Source organism: Artemia franciscana, chromosome 14 (assembly GCF_032884065.1).
Source record: "Artemia franciscana chromosome 14, ASM3288406v1, whole genome shotgun sequence".
Taxonomy (NCBI): Eukaryota; Metazoa; Arthropoda; class Branchiopoda; order Anostraca; family Artemiidae; genus Artemia; species Artemia franciscana.
This window is the reverse complement of record NC_088876.1, coordinates 6719693-6744172: the sequence shown is the minus strand read 5'-3', so window position 1 is coordinate 6744172 and position 24480 is coordinate 6719693. Positions and strand designations below refer to the sequence as shown.

General features: G+C 33.1%; 1 protein-coding gene and 1 long non-coding RNA gene across 3 annotated transcripts in view; one reads left to right on the top strand and one right to left on the bottom strand.

Annotated features, from left to right (window-relative positions):
• Positions 1 to 24480, bottom strand: part of LOC136035250 (uncharacterized) — a 67164-nt gene that overhangs the window by 9966 nt on the left and 32718 nt on the right. The window lies entirely within an intron of this gene.
• LOC136035248 (uncharacterized) lies at positions 1292 to 24421 on the top strand. Its single transcript, XM_065716912.1, has 4 exons — positions 1292 to 1450; positions 7138 to 7206; positions 19933 to 20106; positions 24156 to 24421. Exons 1-4 carry the CDS (start codon positions 1355 to 1357, stop codon positions 24180 to 24182), a joined length of 366 nt encoding a protein of 121 aa, XP_065572984.1. The 5' UTR covers positions 1292 to 1354; the 3' UTR covers positions 24183 to 24421.

The following is a 24480-nucleotide window of genomic DNA, read 5'->3' as shown; positions in this document are numbered from 1 at the left end:
AACGTTTTGTTATCATTACTTTTGGTAAAACCATGCACGTGACATTACTGTACCTTGAAAGATGAGTACTAAATGCTTGAAAAATGTATATTATGTAAAAAAAAAAAACATTATCTTGCATACAATGTGTTGAAACGTATATTCTCTAAGACATTGTTGACATCCATTTATATTGGGTCAATTTTTGTTTTCAGTGAGATTTTAGATTTTTTTTCTTTATAGATTTCGGGAAATATCACACCCCTTGATAGTTTTGGCTAGTTTCATAGATAGTTATTGTGTTGTCTTTGGAGCAATAATTATAGTAAATTTGAATTTTAATTTTTGCTCTATTCTTCGGCAAGAAAAGACTTTATTTTTCAATCAATGCTAATTACACTTTATTAAGTTTACCAGACACCCAGGCAATAACAAATAATGCAGAACATCTGACGCATCTTTGTATTGTAGGGACAATATGAAATACTAGCTCATAAAATAAGTTATCACAAGAGTTGCAACCTAAATGCTATTCTGAAATTTTATTTAAGAAAATACCGTATTTTAAAATCCTCCTGTTGAAATAAAAATCATTTGTAGACAATACTTTGAAATATGAGCTATTGTAATAGACATGTTTGAATCTTTACCATCAAAGAGCCTGGCAGGACTAGTAATCTCCAGTCCTCTATCCCCAATTGCTTTATCGTCTCGTGTCCATTTTCTTCTTTAAAGATTTTAATTCTAAAGTTCGTTCCTGGATTGAGTACATGTTTTACTAAGCAAACAAATTTCAGATGAACATAGGTTCTTGGTCCAAATAGCCAATACCTTAGGGTGGGGGAAGAGATGGAATAACAATTTCAGAGGGATGTATAAGATAATTTTCAATCCCAAATGTCCATACATATGCAATTTTCTGTATATCTCAATAGAACTATTTGCAGGGTCTTTAGATGGTTTGATTGAAGGGTGATGGTATAAAAGACACTTTCCAATAACTATTTTAATAGTGACTTTAAAGTCCATATTTTCATACATTTGGAATTTTTCAATGTCTTATTAGCCTTGATAGGGTCTTAAGAGGGGAATCACTTCTATTCCCCTGTGGTTACATAGACTAAAAAGGAATCAAACTCTCATATAGCTATGAACGTTCACATTTACTTTTTATTTTGTAGGGTTTGTTTGCTCATGTATATTGTTTAGTTTGTTTTTAAGAGGCCCATAATTATGTTACATCTCTGTTAGTTTTGGACATAAATTCTTTATCTTCAAATTTATTATCTTTTCCTTATCGAGTTTGTTATCTTTCTTTTAGTATAGAAAGCGACAGCTTTCACTGAAAAAGGTTAATGACTTTCACATCTTAAACATGAAAGGGAAACATTTTGTTGTACTATTTGCTGTTTTTGCATGTGTCTTAGCACATGTAGCAGAATTAAGAAGTGCTGCTCGCATTGAGAAGGAGGTAAATAAGGATTATTTTACTTTTTGTAAACCTGATATTAATTTAGCAAGGATTTGTAAATAAAATTAGGGCATCATAAGTAAAAAAAGCATTTATAGCAAAATTATAACTTTACTAATGTTATCTACAATTACTTTTATAATGTTTGTAATCTATATTAATTTTTTCAATTCCTTTTTTCATTCATGTTACATTTGAACACTCTACCAGGAGAACTTTCTTTTAGTATTTTACACTTAGTTATGTCTATTCTAGATTAAAATTTTGAAGGTAACTTGCGAGATTAATATAAAAATTGAAGGGTTCTAACGAAATGTTCTGCAATTGCTATTTAAAATTAGTTTATATAATTCTTACACGAAGGTCTTCTCAAGAAGAGAGTCTTTTTGCCGTGTGACGTTATAAAATTTAAAAATGTGTTTTTAAAGTTAAGGCTCTGAATAAATATTATCAAACTCATGCCCTGTATAGGGTGTTTTTTCAGGCAGTAAATTCCCAGTTTGCCAAGTTAAAAAATATAGAGCCGTTTAAAAAAATTATGCACATACATAAAATTCATTGAGCCTGGCTGCTTCGCCATCTGGCCCTGGCCATATGGCAGGCTTGTATGTATTGATTTTACTTCTTTATGTCTTCTAACCGCAAACAATGTGTATCATTTTTTACATTCATTTTTTCTCTTGTGTCAAATTATAAGGCATCAAATAAGCATAAACAATTGAGTAAGAAATTATTCTGTAAATTCAATCCCTTTACCCTACTTATTCTTTAGAAACGCTAAAATAGCACTTTCCTTATTCAATTTTAAGGCCGTAATTAAGTGAACTAGAAAACATCGAGGTTCCAAATCAAAGTTAGGGTAGCCTTATGTCTCTCAATTCTCTAAAGACCGTCGATTGTCAAAAACCCTTCAAATAGCACTTAGTCATTGGCCGAAAAAGCAGATTAATTATACCAGCTTGTCAATATGGTCTCTAGGGGTGTTATCGGTGATCTGAAACGATTCTTTCTGGCAAAAAAGCTGAAAATATTCTATGGGACTGTTCGAAAACAGGCAATACATCGAAAAATTATTGCAATCATCTGGCAGGTTACTGTCTTCTGCTCATGATAGTTCCGATTTTGTTCTAAAAGCAATATCCTTCATAGAGTACACTTGTGAAAAAGAGCGAGACATTTTCTAAGTTTTCTAAGCAATTAGAGGAAATAGAGCAAAATCCAAGCAAACATTTTGCAGCATCTTCAAGAAGCTACAGCCTGATATTAAAAGCGGTATCCTCTATCAATGAATACTTGAGTACTTTTTAAATATATATTTTCTATTTTAACATGGGATTTTCGAGTTCCATCGGTTCACTTAATCACGGGCTTAATTTTCTGAAGCGTCTAAAGTCTCTTATAGCATAAATATCGTGTTATTCTTTAGTTTTTAAATCACGTTTTGTTGGCAATTCAATGTGATTTTTGCCGTGTCTTTTTTCATGTCTTTTTCCTTAGCTATTCAGAGTCATCCAACCCCCTCGTATAAAAAATCTTTTAATTAATTCTTTCCAGAGAATTTCTTCCCTGTGGAAAAAACCTCTCAGATGACAATATTCCCTTCACTCCCCTATAAAAATTCCTGTAAATATCCCAATAACGAACAAAATATGAGAACAGAGGAAAAATTACATAGTTTGCGGCTTTTTTCTCGAGAAATACGGGTGGTAAAGTTATCCCCAAAAGTATCTTAAATACGCTGAATCAAATGCTCAAAATTGTTGGCGCCTCCTAGCAAAAGCCTAGGAAGGAGCTATTTGACATTCTGTGTTTTTGTCACTTGAAAACGGCAATAGTTGTAAAGTTATCACCCATTTAAAAAAAAGAAAAAAGGAGAAAACATATCAAATTAAGACACATCCGTGATCTTTGTTTGGCTGAAAAATGTAAATTCTACACGTTTGTAGATATTAACTTTAATATTTAACTGTGGGGTTCAGTAATACACTGAATTAAACGGTGTGATTTTCCTTAAAATCAGTTGACTTTTTGGGGTGTTTTTGCCTCTTGTCCAAATCTATCGAATTTTCTTAGGCTCGTAACTTCTGATTGGCAATTAAATAAAAAACAAGTTTTTTGAAATGAAAGTAAGGAGCGACATTAAAACTTAAAATGAACAGAAATTACTCCGTATATGAAAGGGGCTTTTCCTCCTCGACACCCCGCTCTTTACGCTAATGTTTTTTATTGTTTTAAAAAGTAGAGTTAGGAGAAAGAATCAAACTTTAGCGCAAGGAACGGGGTGTTGAGGAGGAAAAGCCCCTTTCATATACGGAGTAATTTCTGTTCGTTTTAAGTTTTAATGTCGCTCCTTACTTTCATTTCAAAAGACTTGTTTTTTTATTTAATTTCTGAAAGTTTTGAATTAATGCATGTCTGACTTTGGCTCAAGGGGTGGGGAAGGAGGCCTAGTTGCCCTCCAATTTTTCGGTTACTTAAAAAGGTAACTAGAACTTTTAATTTTTAACGAACGTTTTTATTAGTAAAAAATATACGTAACTTAAGAATTAACTTCCGTAACAAACTTTTATATTCTTATATTTTTGATTATATATATGAGGGAGTTTGTCTCCTCGTTAATACCTAGCTCTTCACACTAAATCTTAAGTTTTGTCCCAATTCTTTAAGAATGACCCCTGAATCAGAAAGGCCGTAGAATAAATAGTTGAAATTACTAAAAATAATTTAGCATAAAGAGCGAAGTATTTATCTTCTCCTAAATACCTCGCTCTTTATGCTAAAGTATTTTTTGAACCCCTCATATGCGTAATAATCTCTGTTCGTTTTAAGTTTTAATGCTTCTCCTTACTTTCAATTTAAAAAACTTTTTCATGTTTATATTTTCATTGTTTTTTTTAATAGTAATGCTAGAAAATCCTGCGCCCTTTCATTGAATTTCTCTTCCCCCATGAAATATTCCTCCAAGGAAAGATCCTCTCATATAGCCCCCTCCCCTGAACCCCACATCCAAACCAAAAAAATCCCCCTGAAAACGTCGGTACACTTCCCAATAACCATTACTGTATGTAAACATTGGTCAAAGTTTGTAACTTGCAGATCTCCCCCAGGGACTGTGGGGGGGGGTAAGTCATCCCCAAAGACATAGTTATTATGGTTTTCGACTATGCGGAACAAAATGGCTATCTCAAAAATTTTATCCGTTGACTTTGGGAAAAAAATGAGCGTGGGAGGGGGCCTAGGTGCCCTCCAATTTTTTTGGTCACTTAAAAAGGGCACTAGAACTTTTCATTTCCGTTAGAATGAGCCCTCTTGTAACACTCTAGGACCACTTGGTTGATAAGATAACCCCTGGAAAAAAAAAATAAAAATAAACACGCACCCGTGATTTGTCTTCTGGCAAAAAATACGAAATCCCACGTTTTTTTAGATTGGACCTTGAAATTTTTTCTATAGGGTTCTCTGATACGCTGAATGCGATGGTGTGATCCTATGACTTTTAGGGGGTGTTTCCCCCTATTTTCCAAAATAAGGCAAATTTTCTCAGGCTCGTAACTTTTGATGACAAAGACTAAATTTGATGAAACTTATATATTTAAAATCAGCATAAAAATCCGATTCTTTTGAATCGGATTTTTAGAGTTTCGTTTTTTAGAGTTTCGTTTACTATTGAGCCGGGTCGCTCCTTACTACAGTTTGTTACCAGGAACTGTTTGATATTAAACTTAATGAATTTTATCATATTTAGATTCAGCTCAAAAAGCTAGTTCATTTCACGTATTTAATGTTCTCTATTCTCTTTCGTTGTGAGTGGTAGCTGTATGAAGATTAAATAAAAAAAAAATAATTTTTTTTAGCTGAAAGTAAGGAGCGACATTAAAACTTAAAACGAACAGAAATTACTCCGTATATGAAATGAGTTGTCCCCTCCGCAATCCCTCGCTCTTTACGCTAAAGCTTTTAATTTTTTTTTAAAAGTAGAATTGTGGCAAAGAGTCAAACTTTAGCGTAAAGAGCGAGGGATTGCGGAGGGGACAACTCATTTCATATACGGAGTAATTTCTGTTCGTTTTAAGTTTTAATGTCGCTCCTTACTTTCAGCTAAAAAAATTAATTTTTTTTTATTTAATTTCTGAACGTTTTTGAATTAATGGATGTTTGGTTTTGGCTCTCCGCACATAAATTATTAAAATGAAATTTGTATAATAATTCTTTTTTCTTTGCTAAATGGCTTTCTCTTAGTTTTGATCAGACGATTTTGAGAAATAAGGGGTGGAGAAGGAGGCCTAGTTGCCCTCCAATTTTTCGGTTACTTAAAAAGGCAACTAGAACTTTTAATATTTAACGAACGTTTTTATTAGTAAAAAATATACGTAACTTAACAATTAACTTACGTAACAAACTTTCATAAACTTATATTTTTAATATGTATACGAGGGGGTTTGTACCCTCGTTAATACCTCGCTCTTTACACTAAATCGTAAGTTTTGTCCTAATTCTTTAAGAATGACCCCTGAATCAGAAAGGCCGTAGAATAAATAGTTTAAATTACTAAAAATACTTTAGCATAAAGAGCAAGGTATTTATCTCCTCCTAAATACCTCACTCTTTATGCTAAAGTATTTTTAGAACCCCTCATATGCGGAATAATCTCTGTTCGTTTTAAGTTTCAATGCTACTTCTTCCTTTCATTTGAAAAAACGTTTTCATGTTTATTTTTCATTGTTTTCTTATAGTAATGCTTGAGAATCCTGCGCCCTTTTCATTGAATTTTTCTTTCCCCATGACAGATTCCTCCAAGGAAAGATCCTCCAACATAGCCCCCTCTCCTCAGCCCCACCCCCAAGCAAAATAAAATCCCCCTGAAAACGTCTGTACACTTCCCAATAACCATTACTATATGTAAACACTGGTCAAAGTTTGTAACTTGCAGCCCCTCCCCCAGGGATTGTGGGGGAGTAAGTCATCCCCAAAGACATAGTTTTTATGGTTTTCGACTATGTTGAACAAAATGGCTGTCTCAAAATTTTGATCCGTTGACTTTGGGAAAAAATGAGCGTGGGAGGGGGCCTAGATGCCCTCCAATTTTTTTGGTCACTTAAAAAGGGCACTAGAACTTTTCATTTCCGTTAGAATGAGCCCTCTTGCAACATTCTAGGACCACTTGGTCGATACGATGACCCCTGGGGAAAAGAAAAAAAAACAAAAAAAAAAAAAAAAAAAAAAACAAACAAATAAACACGCACCCGTGATTTGTCTTTTGGCAAAAAATAGAAAATTCCACATTTTTGTAGATAAGAGCTTGAAACTTCTACAGTAGGGTTCTCTGATACGCTGAATCTGATGGTGTCATTTTCATTAAGATCCTACTACTTTTAGGGGGTGTTTCCCCCTATTTTCCTAAATAAGGCAAATTTTCTCAGGCTCGTAACTTCTGATGGGTAACACTAAACTTTTTAAAACTTATATATTTAAAATCAGCATTAAAATGCGATTCTTTTGATGTAGCTATTGATATCAAAATTCAATTTTTTAGAGTTTTGGTTACTATTGAGCCGGGTCGCTCCTTACTACAGTTCGTTACCACGAACTGTTTGATTGCAAACCATAAATTTAATAGGAGTATAAGGCTTATATACAATTTTATTCAGGCTGAATTCTGAACTAAACTAAATAATTTTTATTTTTAGAATGATCCTGATTTGCTGAATGAGGAATTGGCGCCTTCTTCTGGTAAATACGGTTGCAGTTGGTGTGCGGTATTATCTTTTTTCTTATAGACTTTTACGCTTCATTTTATCCAGCAAAACGAGAAAGAACAATTTTTTTAATATTTTAAAACAGGCAAAAATGAGTAGCATGGGACCTCTATTGTCACCAAACGATATGAAGTTAATTGAATATCGGTCCCTATGGGTAGCGTCTTGGTATCAAGGGTATGAGTAGCGACGTTACAAGGAGGCGAATAGCCTGCTGAGTTTTAGAAAGGGAGAATGATGTTTGTTATTGATTATATTTATTGGTTCTAAGAACACAGCGAGAATAAAACTCGACTAATGGGTTTCAGGCACACGTAATGGATGAATAGGATCTATCAAACCACGTCATGATACATACACATTTCTTCTCAAACCAATCTCACATATTTATGCATCCAATATTTAGCCAGTGCTAAAGATATGAACTATGAATATTAAGAGAGTCCTATTTTTACTATGCTAATTGAACACCGCAAGTCTCTTAAGTTTCTTAATTTAATATACGACCTATCAAAATTTGTCAGGCACGTAGCATCAACACGTAATGGATAAATAGGAGCTATCAAAGCAAATAATAATACATACACACTTATTCTCAAACCAACCTGACATAACCATACATTCAATATTTAGCCAGTGCTAGAGATAAGAGCTATGAATATTAAGAGACCCGTTTTTACTATACTAATTGAACACCGCACGTTTCTTTAGATCTGACGTCTTTGTTTACCACAATCTATCGGGAATTTTGGCTTTAGTTGTGTTTATCTGAAATTCCTCCCTTTATTATATATAGTATAGTATAGTACAGTACCAAAGACACAAAAAAACCTACATGGACACAAAAAAAAAATTAAAAAAACAAATAAAACGAGATATACAAATATAATTAACAAAATACAAATGCAACTAAAGGATCCAATTTAAGCTTTTCATAAAAAATTCAAGCACAGAAAACCATTCAAAAACACTAGTACAGCCCAACATAAACGAAGTCGTCACATAATACTCACGATGTGTAATATTTTCACGAACAAACCAAGCCATATTCTTTTTATTAAGATAACACCCATTTTCTCGGTGTTTTGTCCACCCAAGGGTAATCCCCCTTATCCACTCGAAAAATTTCCTAGTAATTCACAATTTTTGATAGCCTCCTACTTCTTAAGGAATAATTTCCCAAATCACCTTTAATAACTAAGATATTAAACCTCACACTTAAACTTAGCGTCCTTCTATAATGACCCCCAAACTTATCACTTATCAGACCCCCAAACTTCTGCTGCATACTCCATTACCGACCTAATCTTAGTCTTAAACACCAAATTCCGTAACTTAATATTTTCAAGACCTACTGGCCTGAAGGGACTTCTTAGAACCATTCCTATTACCCTATCCCCCTTTTTTCATATAATTTTACACGCTTACCCCATTTACCCTCCTTTGTTAACCTACATCCCAAATCAATAAACTTATTTTTAACAGCTAAATTGACTATATATCAAATCCAACTGTTGGGTTTTAAAGAACTAAGGGGCTGTTGGCTTATTTTTGTTAGGGACTATTGACTATTTGAAACGATTATTCATAAAACAAGACAATGCACCCATTACACCATTTTCTATAGCATTGAACATTTTTATCAACGCCAAAAGATTGGAGAATTGTGTTTTCATTTGACAAAAATTGGAAATATGCAAGAAATTCATGGTGAAAAATCTAAATAATTTGAATATGTTTGCAACAAAATTGAAAAGAATTACCCTATTTACTTAAAAGAACTGAAAAGAACTAATTTACACGAACAAAACTTTGAAAATTTTGCCGATGTTTTTCGCTATTAAAATACAGAAAACATTAGGAAAACTCGGCTTAATTTGAATAAAGCTACTCACTCAAAGATCGTCTAAACTAACTAATGCTTTCACTAAGGATTCCCAGATTTTTAAATTGTTGAGTGCAGACAAATATTTAGAATATTTTATGTGCACAATTTTGTCTTTTCCAAATTTAGTTCTCGTAGCTAAGCTTTGTTCCTTTCTTTTCCTGAGTTTATATTTTTTTTTCGTAAGGTTTTTTACACTTTCTGTAAAGTTATTTTTGCAGATATCCCTTTTTCTAAGGTAAAACACACTCATATAATTTTGCAAATGCTGTTAAATAGCTTTCTATTTTATTATTACAGTTTTAAACTGTCGACCTATTTTTTCATCATTGGAAGCTTCCCTCATTGTCAAGTTTTGTGAAGAGATAACAGAAAATTACAGCTTTAATTGATTTCATTGCTATTATTTGGTTTTGCTATAGAACTTGAGTGAATATCTATTTTCGTTGATGTCTTCCCACTAGGTTCAGTCTTGTCAAAAGTCTTCAAAGTTACCTGTGTTTCCAGTAAGAATTTCATTATATTTCACATTTGTTTGACGAAAACATAAAATTTAAAAGTTGCCCAAGTTTGTTGCTGCTGTTTCATTTGTGCTGTAAACTTTCAAATTTATTGTTTTTAAATGTAAAATATTTCTTTATTTACAAGTTTTCTTGTATGAAAACAGTTTTCCATTGTTTTCAGTCTTCTGTTGTTTTTATTTACAAATGCTGAGTTCTAAGGGATTTTTGGTCTTGTGGAGTGTTTTTTTCCAGTTTCAGATAGGCCCTAGAGTTTTAAAAATAATAAAAAATAACTTCATTGTATCAAATTTTGTCCAACGAAATTACATATTTGGATTTTCACTGAGACTTTCCCCTTTTTTAATATTTGTTGTAAATCTTTGAAATGTATTATTTTCAGATGAAATTTTTTTACCATTTTAAATTTTCGTTAAGGAAAAATATAATTCGCTAATTTTAGCCAATGTTTCTTAATGCTTTTCCAATTCTGGTCTAGGGACTTAAATGCTTTTAATTGAAGTTTTCCAAGTTTAACGGTAAAATCTTGCAATATATAAAATTTCCTCAGCCCAAAATATTTCTAAATTTTAACAGAATTTTCACTTTTTTGCAGTTTTGTCATAAAGTTTAAGAACTTACTGTTTTTAGACGGGAAAATGTTCAAGATTTTCGAATTTCCTCAACCCATAACTCAGTTTCCCTATTTTCATAAATGGTTTTTGCTTTAATTTAGTATTTTGGGGCTAGTTTTATATCCGCAAGATTCTTTCAGTTAAAAGCCATTTTCTAGAATCTGTAATCTGCTGTATTCATAAACACTAATTTTCAATTCCCGTCCTTCCCTTCTGAATAAATAAATAAAGATAAAAGAAATATTAAAATAAGTAACATTACAAAAAAAAGTTATGGGCGCTTTTCCAAAGTGAGATTTTTATGTGGAAACGTTTCAAAATGATTTTTTGTATAGGAGTAAATTTGAATAATGTAAGAATGTTAAGTTTATCAATTATTTTACTAGTAATTATTCAATTTCATATGAATAGAAATAGTACTATTCACCCTTTTAGTACTTTAAGAAAGTAATTTTTATTGATATGCAGACTTTCTAAGCCTTAGGTGGGCATCATGATCATTCCCAGCTGACAGATATACTCTGACGTCAAAAGCTTAGAATGGTTTACTTACTAGGGAGAAGGGTATATTTGAGACTAAAATTCCTAAAAATAAAGACTCGCCCAGTTAAAAGCTATTTTCGAGAATATTTAATCTGCTGTATCCATAAACACTAACTTACAATTCCAGTCCCTCCTCTCTGCATAAAAAAGGCCTCTTTGTTATATTAATACCAAAAAGAAAGTAAAACAATCATACAAGAAAGGCTTTTTACATAAATCAATACAAGAAAAGCTTTTCCATATATTTAGGGGGAAAGTAACTACTACTACTTCTAGCAATTCACTGCAGTACCAAGCCACCTGTGGCCAACACAGCTACGCACGATCCTCCTCTATCCAAGCCTATTCGAAGCCTCCCCATTTACACCCTCCCAAGAAGTTTCAATATCCTTTAAATCTTTCTTTATGACATCCTCCCACCCAAACCGCAGAGGAAGTGCTTTCCGTTTAACCCTAAACAATCTGCCGAAACGGACAATATTCGGCAGTCTGACATCCTTCATCCTCTGAACGTGCCCTAGCCATCTCAACCTTTCTCTCATTATAGCGCTAGAAAGCAAGACTGAACCACACTTTTCGTGCTGTTATTTTTTAAAATATGGTCAGTCAGCCGGGTATCCAGAGCAATCCGTAAGCAATTTCTCTGGAAAACATCTAGCAAATTTTCATCCACTTTTCGGAGCACCTAGAAAGCAATAGCGCTAGAAAGCAAGACTGAACCACACTTTTCGTACAGCCTACTTTTTAAAATACGGTCAGTCAGCCGAGTATCCAGAACAATTCGTAAGCGATTTCTCTGGAAAACATCTAGTAAATTTTCATCCGCTTTTTGGAGGACCCATGCTTCAGAGCAATATTTGACCAGTATCATCGCTGTAGCTTCCAAAATTCTAATTGTGTTTCGAGAGCAACACTTTGGTTTTGTCGCAGTTTTTTTTTCTATGCCGCCGATGTCGGCTTATTCCTGGAAACTGGTAAGGGTCTAACCTCTGCGGTTTTTACGGAAAGTATGGACCTCAGGCCGGATTGATGAATATGGCATTACATTTTGAAAAGCTCCGCAGAACTCTTGCCTGGGGCAAAAAAGGATGGTTTTTGCTTGTCCACGAGCCAGAACCTATGTTGTGCGAAGTGAAGTGGAGTTATATAGCCTATGTCAGAGAGGAGTATCTGAAGCTGTGCAGCCGAGCTTTCGTTTCATCAAACCATGTTTCTGCTTTCGAGTGGAAAGCTCCGATCTAGCAGGCAAGCAGGCAGGCACCACTTTCAAATTGAAGATGGACTAAAATCCATAAGTATTAAATATATGCGGCAGTTACCTGGCCCCACAGACAATATATCTTCTTTGAGTGATAAATAGAAAAAATTACAGAAGCAAAAAAGCGGTATTTTCCCACGGGTCTGAAAGTGCTGCCGTGATTTTCGCTGGGTTTTGAACTAAGACGGATAGAATTTTTTCTGACGGCAATAGATAGCTCTTGATGAGCTGAACAAAGTATATGTCATCCATTTTTTGAAACAAAAATTCCTTTATGAGATATACTAGTTTGAAAGTTTCAAGGGGTTGACAACTTCAGTAGTAGGGTACACACTGAAACCAAAAATAAGCTGATACCTATTGTGAGACATGTATGGGACTTGTAAGGAAAGGTCAGCTGTTAGCTCATAATCATCTTCGGCAGTTAGGGGTTTGCAAATTTTGCTATTTGATGTACCTATTATTTGTTTCCAGTGTATTTGATGATAAGACCGAGTTGGTTCCAGTAATAAGACATGTAGGGGACTTGTAAGTAATAATCGTCTGTTAGGCTACAATCATCTTTAGTGAAGCGGGGTTTGTAACTTTTGCTAGTTGGTGTAGCCTACCCATGCTCACTGTAACCTAAAATTAAGTGTTTACGCAACGGGTACAAACGATAACGTAAAACAACAAGGCAGTTTCATAATAATTAATAGAGTGTCATCTATGGTATTTTGATCCTGAAAAGTTACGGATAGCTTTATAATACCAACTAGATTATATAAGATATTGTTCCAAGTCTTGCCGTCACGATGTCTACGATTGAAAAGAATAAAGTTCAACTGGCTGCAAAGTCAATTTAGTCCCTTCTTTCGATATTCTTTTGTTATTGTTGTTTTTTCAACGCTGAGGAATAGCCTTTGATCATGTGATTACTGATCGCGCTCTTCTTTGAACATAACGTTTTAAAACCTTCGATAGGCCTTGATAGACAACTTCAGCGTTTAACTGATAGCAAAGAAACAAAACCAAAGTGTTGCTCTCGCAACACTTTATTCGGCAAAGCCGGACAAAGGTTGCCGCAATGCTTCACGTTGCTCAGGCAACGTAGGTCTAGTCTTATCTTGGTTTGAAGACATATCTTTCTGTTCTTACAAACTTTTTTTAGCTGTAAAAAATCAGCCTGAGACTCGGCTATCCTACTTTTAACATCATCATTGGTCCCGCAATGATGCTCCCAAGAGACGTGAAGCTGTCCACCTAATAAATCTCTTCGTTACCGAACGTCACCTTTTCATCTTCATTAATTCTTAGCTCCTTAGTTACTTCATTTTCTTAACATTTATCTTTTACCTGTGAAAAACACCCTGAGCAATCTTTTCGTTACCCAACGTCGCTTTTTCATCTTCACTTATTCCCTTCCTTATTGACTTAGTCTTCTTAACATTTATTTTCAAACCTTATTTTCAACTTACAGAACGTCTAAAAGTTCATTCATTTTGCTCACACTTTTATCTAAGAGGCTTAAATCCTCACCATAATCTAATTCTAGGCCTTTTGAGAGGAAATAGAGGGTAAGGACCCTATAATGAAGATAATAAAATAGTAAAAATTTAGTAATTCAATGGGTAACAATCAGGCACACAGGACCTTACAGCTAAAAGATGCAGCTGTAATTTTGGAAACTCTGACACAATGACAACATTTCCCTTCTTTTTTACACAATTGAATTAGGGAAAAAGAAATAGGAAAATCTATAATATTAAATACAAAATTAGACAAAACAAGTTTTTTAACTTAAAGTAAGGAACAACATTAAAACTTAAACTGAACACAAATTTTTACGCATCGGAAGGAGTTGCCTCCTCCTTAATACCTTGTTCTTTACACTAAAATCTATTAGTTCTTTAAAAAGAGCTTATCATTGTTCTAATTAAACGACCTTTGTATTTCAGGGGTTCCAGTGGCTCAAATGGGAAATTTTCACAAGCTGAACTTAACGGGAAGAATTTTTAAAAATATATTTTCTGGGGGGACTACATATATTCTCACAGATATAGTTTGGAATATTCGGTATTGCACAGACGAAACAACTGTTAAAAAGGTCACTATAGCTATGTCTTGAACAATGTCAGAAAAATTAATAAATTAAACTATATATCTGATATATAAAGATATTAATTGCTAAAAGTTTATTAGTTCAAGATTTTATTTCTCTGTATTTTTGTTTTATTTTCACGTTCTAATAAGTGCAAAGCAAAAAATTTGTAATATAACTCGATTTCATTAAATCTCCAATAATGCAGTAGGCTCAAAACTTTTACAGTTAGCGAAGGGGGGTAGTGGCAAAACTCTCTCACATGACAGTCATACTTAAAATGAGGTTAAAATACTTACATCGCACAACATACTTAATTAGTTTTGGCAACATACAAATCAAAGTTATCCTCTTCCTCTTAAGTCCCAAATGAAATGATTTAAAGAATCAAGGAGGCACACTCGTGCCTCTATAAAGAGGCGACACACGACAATGTTAAGCGATCTTCGGTTCCAGTGGTCGCAGAGGGATGGGGAGGGATGCATTTCGTAGCCCGAGCTCCAACTAAGAAACCTGCAAAATTTCATCCCCCTCCAACTTTTCCTTCATGGGGAAAATCTGGCCGAAAGTTTCGACTCGTCAACCCCAGCCCCCCTTTAACGTTGTCCGATCGGGCTGAAATTCACAAGTTAAGGTCCCCTAGGGCCCAGGAGCTTCTCCGCGAAATTTCAGCTCGATCCGATAACTCCTTCCCTGTTTTCCAGAAACCACGCATAGCCACTTAAAATTCATTTACTTTTTTTTCCTAGACGCCTACAGGTCACATCCGACATCGGATCTGGGTGTACGAAGACTCATTCGATGCGGAATTCTCCGAGTAATTTTCCTGGAAAGTTTCGTAGGAAAATCTTAACCCCCCGAAAGTTTCGACCCTCCAACCCCCCCCCCTTTTAACGTTGTCCGATCGGGCAACTTGTGAAATTCACAAGTTAAGGTCCCCTACGGCCCAGGAGCTTATCCGAGAAATTTCAGCTCGATCCGATAACTCGTTCCCTGTTTTCCAGAAACCACGCATTAGCTACTTAATTAACGGATTTCTCTCCATAAGAGCCCATGTTAATTTGAAATTTTTAAAAGTTATTGAGAAGTTATATTTACACACATGCAAGTGTTTAGCTTAGTCGGTAGAGCGTGGGACTCTTAATCCTCGGGTCAAGGGTTCAAGTCCCTTACGGGCGGTTTTTTTTCACAACATCAAAAAAATTTTGATAACACCTGGACATCTTATCATTTGAGAGATAACAGAATATTAGCATCTTATGAGCAAAAGAAACATTTCGGTCATTCTATCTATTTTTTTTCTATTTTATACAATGATTTAAAAGCGGGGGGGGGGGGTTCCTCTCCTAATTCCTGTACGAGGAGTACAGGAATTATTAAATTACATCCACCATGGATTGTAGAAAAACGTACAGAATTAATATGAAAAAAAATTAAACCTGTACAAAAGAGTCTTTAAAAGCGGGGGGTTTGCCTCTCCTAATAGTCTTCTTATAGTCCTAACGGCAGCCACCCAAGTTCCTCTCCTAATTCCTGTACGAGGAGTACAGGAATTATTAAATTACATCCACCATGGATTGTAGAAAAACGTACAGAAATAATATGAAAAAAACTTCGTTTTCTTAAAGAGTTAAAGAGGCTGCGTCCCAAAGTCGAACCTTAAAACGTACAGGAATTAGAAGAGGCAGTTGGGGGGCTGCCGCCCCCCAAACCCCCAGCTTTTAAAGACTCTTTTGTACAGTTTTTTTTTGTGGGGGGACTTCATTGTTACTAATTACTAGTTTCGGCGCAATGGTTCTCCTGTCCTCTTGTGTTTAACATTTTTCGAAGTTATTCCATTATTCATTCATTTCAATTATTTTTTAATTAAAAGAGGGCCCTTCCGAAGCCAAGAGCGGGGGGTTAGCAAAAAAACAAAAAACCTGTACAAAAGAGTCTTTAAAAGCTGGGGGTTTGGGGGGCGGCAGCCCCCCAACTGCCTCTTCTAATTCCTGTACGTTTTAAGGTTCGACTTTGGGACGCAGCCTCTTTAACTCTTTAAGAAAACGAAGTTTTTTTCATATTATTTCACACTTAGGAACACCTCTGTTATATATATTGAATCTTTTTTTCTCGGTTAATTCAATCGCTGTAAACGATCCAATTTTGTCCATTTGTGCCGGATTGTTCGAAAAGACCAAGGGTATTAACTTTTTGTGCAATGCTAGGGTATTAAGCTTTTATGCAAAATATAACATAACTGGAATACTATAAGAGATTTTTAAATATTTAAATGAATATATATATATATATATATATATATATATATATATATATATATATATATATATATATATATATATATATATATATATATATATATATATATATTTTGAAATACGGAATTTTAATAAGCTTGCAACTACGGCAATCAAAAACAAACACAAATTCATAAAAAAAAATTCATGAAAAAAAAAGTTTTTCAGGAAAAAGCATAGGCCATATTAAACGTAAGATAAGATAAGATTTTATTTCAAAAAAGCGGCAATCACCTTCCCAAAAGGGCCAAATTCGCACTTTAGTGTCAGTACAAAATTATAGAATTGCAATAAATAAAAAGTCAATCGATAAAAACTCGTAAAGTTAAAACAAGAAAAAACAAAATTAAACAAAAGTCTATCTGACAAGCGTTACAAAGTACGCAATTGAAAAATAAACACTAAAACTCTAAGATAAAGGTAGAGTGAGAAGGGGGGGGGGTATTGATTTAAAATTTCAACTATGTGAGGGATGAACGTTCTTCTTTATCTTTCAGTGGAAACTCTTATTGGGGCAAGAAGGGGGATTTTTCTTAAACCAAAGTGTGGGGGTCGAGTTTGGTGGGTAAATGATCACTAGGGAAAAGAGAAGTAGTACGAGGGCTATGCACGACATTATGGGCAAAACGTAAGGAAATTTGTGCTCTCCTTTCCTTAAGGGTGACTAGATTTGTTCTCCAAAGAAGGGCACTTTATGTAAGGCACTTTACCCTCATCGAAGATAATTCTTGGGCACCTTTTCTTAACTGCCTCTATTATTTCTGACAATTCATTGGAGATGCCAGGAGGCCAAGAAAAAGAAACAAAACGTATAATAATTCAAATTTAAAACGACCAGAAATTACTATTAAAAAATAAATGGAACCAGAAACGAAGAAATACAAAATGAATAATAATAGCAAAAAGACATACCACAGGTACTAATATTAAAGAATAAATAGATTTTGAAACGAGTAAAACTTAAATTAAATAAGCAAATCGAGATTAAAACTAAAGAAAGTCTTTTTACTATTGAAGTATAAATGAAACCAAAAACGAACAGAAACTAGATAAAGGATCATAGCAAACAAATGTACAACATGTACTAATATGAATGAATTAATCTATATTAAAACGAGTAAACTTTAACTTGTATGCTAATCTAGCTTAAATCGAACAAAAATCACTACAAACAACAGTTTGGGCACTGCCTCCTTCCCTAAGTGTAAAAGTCTAAAACCTAATTTGTCATTGGTACTTCACTGAAAAGAAATTAAATAACAAATATTTTACTTTCATACTTATTACAACATTATGAATAAAAATAAAGTTACAGTAGAAGCAAAATTTTGAACTAATCAGCTTTCAGCAGTTAATGACATAAAAAAAAAAAATCTGCTTGATTTTATTAGTCCTTTTCAAGACCGTTCAAGACTAATATCCTCTTCACTACAAACAAAAGTCAGGCTAATCCCCTATTCCCTAATTTTAAGAGTCTAAAACCTACTGCGATATTGACACTTCACCTAAAACTAATTATATTACAAACATTTCCTTTTCCCGATATTACAGCATAGGAAATGAAAAAAAAAATACAGAAAAATCCTATTTGAACTGATGATCTTTCAATAATTAATATCATAATATGTCAAAAATTGAGTTTGATTTTATTAATTCTTTTCAAGACTAATATTGTCTTCACTGCAAACAAGAGTCAGGCCACTGCCCCCTTTTCTAACTATATGAGTCTAAAACCTAGTGCATCATTGGCACTTCATTGAAAACGAACTATACTACAAATATTTTTTTTCCAGGTATTGCAGCATTGGAAATGGAAATAAAATTATAGAGAAATAGTACTGTGAACTGAGTATATTTAAAGCATGAATAGCATTATGTATCAAATGTTCAGTTTGGTATTATTAGCTCTTTCCAAGTCTGTTCAAGACACATATAGCTTTAAGTAAAGAACAGATGACGACCCCTCGTCTACGTAATATTTGCTTATCGTTTTAAGATTTAATATTGATCGTTATACTTGTATGGTATACCAGACAAACACAATAAAATGATTAGGGGTATGTACGAGATTCACACTGCTGGGGTTAACTTTGAAATTGAGGATAGTAAATAGTTCTGCATCAAATTTGGAGTGAGGTACGGTTGTGTTCTATTCTTTTTAATACGGATAGTTTTGACAGACTCCATTTTAAGTAGAACAGGAGAGGTAATGGGGAAAACCAGAATCAAATAGGGAGGACAAAATTCATGAACTTAGATTATGCTAATGATTTATGCATTTTATATGAAAATGTGAGCCAAATTACTGAACTCTTAGATAATATGCAAGTTTAGGATGCTGCAATAGGCTTGGAAATTAATGTTAAGAAGACTAAGTTCCTAAGGCTAAGAATAAGTGAAGATGAAAAGATGGTGTAGGATAACGAAAACATCGATTAAGTTAAAATTGTTTTACTGCCAATTATTTTTGATCTCGAATGTCCAAGGACTCTTCTGAAATTATTCATTATAATGAAACTAATAAAACAGTGACATATATTCATTGATCGAAATATTACATTTTTTTAGTGTTTAGCCAAATTTACGCAATTTCACTTCTCTTACAGCTAGACCCGAGAAAAAAACACAAAAATATCGTTCTCACAAATTAGGATAAAAAAATAAATTAACTTTTCAGGCGGTGTCACTTAACTACCTATGACTAAAAAAAAGTTAAATAGTCGAGTTTGGAGTCATTTGAATTCTGGTTGGAAAAGATTGATTTTGGTAGTATAGAGAAAAAGGATAGTTTGATTTTATATACGTTAAAAGTAGTGGAAGGCAAATTTTCCAGAAGACTTTCTGATTTGTATTTCAATTCCTGTCTGTTTTTACATCTTTTGGTAAATTATAGACTTGATTATTGAAAGTTGATTTTCGATGAAATTACATAAAAAGGAAATCTAAACATTCTGCAATACATTCGGTATGATTCTGTATGACAGGAAAGTAGTTACGAGACTCAGCAATTTATTGTGATATTCGGGAGCCGACTTTGTTGGAGTCGTTATAATTAGTTTATTATTTATCACGCTTAAAAGATAAGCAACTTACGTCTCTTCACAAAGCAATTCTTTCCACTTTTTGCTTTGGAAAACGAATTTTCCTTTGACGTGTCCTTTTCATCTACACTGCATCGTAAGCATAAACATGAATAAAAATTACTTTTTAGGATAATTACACTTCTTAAGCTTTGTCTACAATGTGCTCATGAGATATTGAAGATTTTGAAGATATTGAAGATATTGAAGATATTCACATTGAAGATTTCTGCTCAATTGGTAGAAACACTATAAGATAAAAGGAAGCAAAGATATGAAACTATCACACTTTGTCTACTATTTAAACGTTAGAAAATTTTTCAGAAGAATCCACAATAGCAGCAGATCTACCATTTATTTTTTGTTTATCAGGGCCTGGAACGGCCCATTTTTCTAACGGAAAACTATGAAATGACCTATTCCTATTTAATAATCTGTCTCTTTTCAGGGAGTGTGTTGTTTTAACCGATTTTGCTGTGGGATCAGTTGTACTTGCCGCAGTAATCCAGATGGATGTAATTGCCCAACATGGCCAAAACAGCTTATCCAAATGGTTTCAGATCAAAATGGATTGTCCAGCAAGAATTCACAAGTGTTGGTTGAACCCGAAAGCCCTTTCAAAGTAAAAAATAAAGTTTTCTAAAATATATTTTAAAATCAAATTTAGAGTTTTGACAGCTACATTTTGATATTTATATTTCTTTACTGCTACAACTACTAGCAATTGGCCGCATTACCAAACTGCCTAAATCCAGCAAACCTACGCACGCTCCTTTGCAATCCTGATTCATTAAAAGTCTCCCTCTTTATGCCCTCCAAGGAAGCTCCTATTTCTCTTAAACTTTTCTTTACCCTATGTTTCCAGCCCAATCTCAGACGACCTGCTTTCCACTTAGCCTTAGATGGTTGGCCGAAAGGACAATCTTCGACAATCTGTCATCCTTGATCCGCAGAATGTGTTTTAATCATTTCAACCTTTCTCTCTTTCTCGCTTCAACCTTTGCACTTTATTAAAAAAAAAAATCAATTAAATGTGCATTGTCAGTTTAACATCCATGTACTGATATTTATTCCTTAAAATGTTAATAATATTTTATTTATTAAAGTAATTAAAGTAAAAAAGTTTAAATTTTTTTTTTCAGTATAGTGCGAATTATATTCTTGCCTTGGGAAGGGATAGGGGTTTTGAGCCCTTCTAATTTGAATTCCTGTTTGTTTTGAGTTTATCTTGGTTGTTTATTGTAATTTTTTTCGTTCTGGTTTTTATTTATTCATAATTACTGACTTGTGGTAGTTTTACGCTTGGTAGATTATTTGATTTTATTTTAACTTATTTAAAACTTAATTTGCGGAAAAAGTTTTTTTTAACTAATTTATGTTCGTTTGATATTTACATAGTCTTTTCAGGTAAAAAGAACAGATTAGATTAAATCTTTTTTTATTTTCTTTGAAAATTTATAGTTTGACCTGCTATTTGTAGGCTGGAGAAAATTTTTCAACAACTTTTAACAACATAAATAATTTTTTTAGACCACACTGCTTTTCCATTTACGAAAATTAAGTAAATAGAAAATGGGTTTTAATTACGACAAAGCAGTGAACAAAAAATTAAATATTAAAACAAAACTACACTTTAACTAAAAACTAAAAATAATCCAAATATTTCAGCCCCATATCTGGAAGCCTTTCTCAACGGAAAAGAATTACAAACGAAAAAAAGAAAAAAAACATAACACAAAAAAACCAAGACAACTACACACGAAAAAACAAATAAAAAACCATAAATAAATAAGATAATTTTGTTTATAATGTTTGTTCTTATTTATTTATTGTTTTTTTCGTGTGTTTAGTTTTTTTGTGCTATGTTTTTAAAAAACATTTTTTCTTATTTTTTGTCGTTTGTAATTTTTTTTTATTGTAAAATAAAAGTTCCTGGACGTGGGGCTGAAATATTCGGATAATTTTTATTTTTTTAGTTAAAGTGTAGTTTTGTTTTATATTTTATTCACTGCTTTGTCGAAATTAAAACCCGTTTTCTCTTTGCTTAGTTTTTTAACAACATACACCCTTTGAAAAGTGCAAATACAAGTAGCAGTTTTTAATTTAGTTTTTATGCCTCCTCTAGTTGACCTGAAAAAAAACTTGATGCCGTTTGCAAAAAAATGTATGTCTGCTCTTTGAGAGCTTGAATACACTTACATTTTTTTGATTTAGTTAAAGTAAGAGCAAAACTAGTAATAGAAGTATCCTCAAAATTGGAACACAATACCCTCAGTCGTTCTTGGGATTTTGTTGATATGTCTTGTTGGCAATCAGCATGTAAACGTAAATTTGATTTCATTTTACGGCAATATTTAGTTTTTAAACATAATGGGTAAATTGCATAGCTATGGGGGGTTAACCCACGCAATAGCTCTAGAGATACAGCTACAAGACCGTTCAGCTGACCAGGATATCTTAAGATATCTTAAATTTTGATGGGAAGTGCTTAGAAAATTATGAGACAAAGAGGAAGGCTGATTGCCTTACAATCATTTTTTAATCTTAAAAAGGGTGCTAGAACTTCGAATTTCCAATCAAATTACGTGCTTTAAAATATCAATGATATTACTTGCTATGATAAAGCAGCACCGCCAATAATGTTGCTTATATGCCCTGTTAATATTTGTATGGGTATACTTTTTCGTTTCATTGACCCCCCCCCAATCGTCTCAACTTAATGCCGTGAGTGTCATTAGTTACAGTAAACGTAGAAATAATATCAAAAGTTTATAAATATTGACTTCTGGCTCGGTCGAAATCTGTCACAACTTAACCTGAAAGGTCTAACTTAGTAATTTAAATCTTTATTGTGATAAAGGTTTAGTAACAATCTACATGATCATAGTTCGTTTTGATTTAGTTCAGCATCCGCCTAAATATTTCTCGAAATTTTCACCTTAATGTCCTTGCCTTTTGTAGTAGCAATAGTTGTAGTAAGATTAGTAGCAGTATGCAAACAGCATCTTGTTTTTTTTTTTTTTTTTTTTTTTTTTTTTTTTTTTTTTTTTTTTTTTTTTTTTTTTTTTTTTTTTTTTTTAATATCCCTTTCAACCTGATGAGACTTTCCAACATCTTTGATGAAATCTTTAACTTAATACTATCAACCGGTCCAAAAGCATTATTGATACGTCCTCTTGACAACCTATATAGGCATAGTGTATTCGAATTCGATAGTGTATTTTAACGCCGTTATAATATTGCCCAAAACTTTCGCCTTGTTAGATTTATTAGTAGTAGTAGTAGCACCAGTAGTTATAAAAGCAGTAGTGGGAATAAAGTTAACAGTAGTAGTCTTATCTTTAGTAGCAGTAATAGTAGTAGCAGTAATATTAATAGTTGCAGTAGTAGTAATTGTACTAATAGAAGCAGTAGTACTATGATGTAAATATTGTCTTTTGGTTAGTTCAACATCACCCACAGCATGATTCTAAATTTTGTTTTAACACATGAAACTGTACCTAAGATGTTGCTTCTTCAAAAATGTGTAGTGTCATTTGCGTTTGTTAAATACAATTTGTATTTCAAGAGCTCGCTTTAATTTTTTTGAAAATCGAAAAAAAAACACTCCAATATTCATCAAGATTACTGGAAAGAACTAATCAAAAAGTAAACAAACGTTTAATATGTAATGATATTAATTTATGGAAATCTCAGCGATTTAAATTTTAACCATTTTGTTTCAATGCCATAACTATAAAGTTTTGGTTAAAACACATCTTTTTTTAGTGGAGCACGAATATCACAACATATTTTTGAATGTTTAGAGTTAGGAGGGGGTATCAAAGCTCCTGTTTGTACCAATTTCTGTTCATTTTAAGTTTAATTTGAGTAACTGTTTTAATTTTTTTTCTCTATTTTAGATTTACTTTTCATCTATGTCAATACCTTTTGCCTGTGCATATAGAAAAACTATATGCCTTACAATATTTTGTGAATTAGGGCCTCCTGTGATTTTTAAAATCTCTAATTGGGAATTCAACCTACTTAACAGCAAACAATCATCTAAGTTTCACCCGCCTATTATATTTCTCCATCAGCCTAATGCCTAAGTAAACTCTTCATGCAGAACAGGAGGGAAGAACTAGCCATTACTGAAAACGTATAATTACACTTGGAAAAACGCTCAAGTATAATAATGTAGACAATTTCAAACAAAAAATTACTGTTTTTTCATAATGTTTCTCTTGGGCTTATATTTCCACAATCTGGCTGTGCGACCAAGCGCACTTGTCTCTCCTCCTTCAGTTCCTAGGTCCAGTTCTAAAAGTTGATATGGACACCATAGACTGTTCCTAGTCTAATAATGTTAATTCCGGAGTTTTAACCGCACTTTTTTAATTTTGGCAGTAACTAAAAAGAGAAAAACAAACAGAAAAGTGCGGTGAACAGGAATCAAAAATTAATTGTTCATTGTTGATGACTCAGCAATATTTAGAAAAGAATTTGGGTTTTATGAGGTCAATTCTAGAATTCCAATACAAATTTTGAGTAAAACATCCATTCTCTTATTTTTTGACGCGATTTGTTGAGACTAATTGTGAGTAAAACAGGTTTTCAGTTCTTTTGGCTTTCGAGGGTTGTTAAAAGGATCCAAGATTTTGCGGATTTTAATAATTTTTTTTTTTTCAGATTGAGGAATTATCTAAACCCAATTAAAATTTCATCCTCTAGAGCTTCTGTCAAGAATGGTGACAATTCTTTCATTTGTTCATCAATGTAGTCAATGTTTTCGTGTTCCTGTCTACTGATATATTTCGCAGTTTTCAACCGTAAAAAAAATTAGGTGAGAATGAGGATATTTGTGGTCAACTACTTATTCTTTGTTTGTCTTTGAAGCGTATATGATTTTTTACTTTTGGTTAGTGTCTTTGAAATTAAATAAACTATCTACATCACTCGCGTTTTTTTATACTTTTTGTGGCTATTAAAACCTATATTTTCTTTTCCCTAGCAT

What these genes read in the sequence shown, in the direction of transcription:
- LOC136035248 (XM_065716912.1), top strand. Translation starts at nt 1,355, where the DNA reads ATGAAAGGGAAACATTTTGTTGTACTATTTGCTGTTTTTGCATGTGTC. An exon ending in CTGCTCGCATTGAGAAGGAG is followed by an intron (nt 1,451 to 7,137) that starts GTAAATAAGGAT and finishes TTTTATTTTTAG; the next exon opens with AATGATCCTGATTTGCTGAA. An exon ending in AACCCGAAAGCCCTTTCAAA is followed by an intron (nt 20,107 to 24,155) that starts GTAAAAAATAAA and finishes TTTTTTTTTCAG; the next exon opens with ATTGAGGAATTATCTAAACC.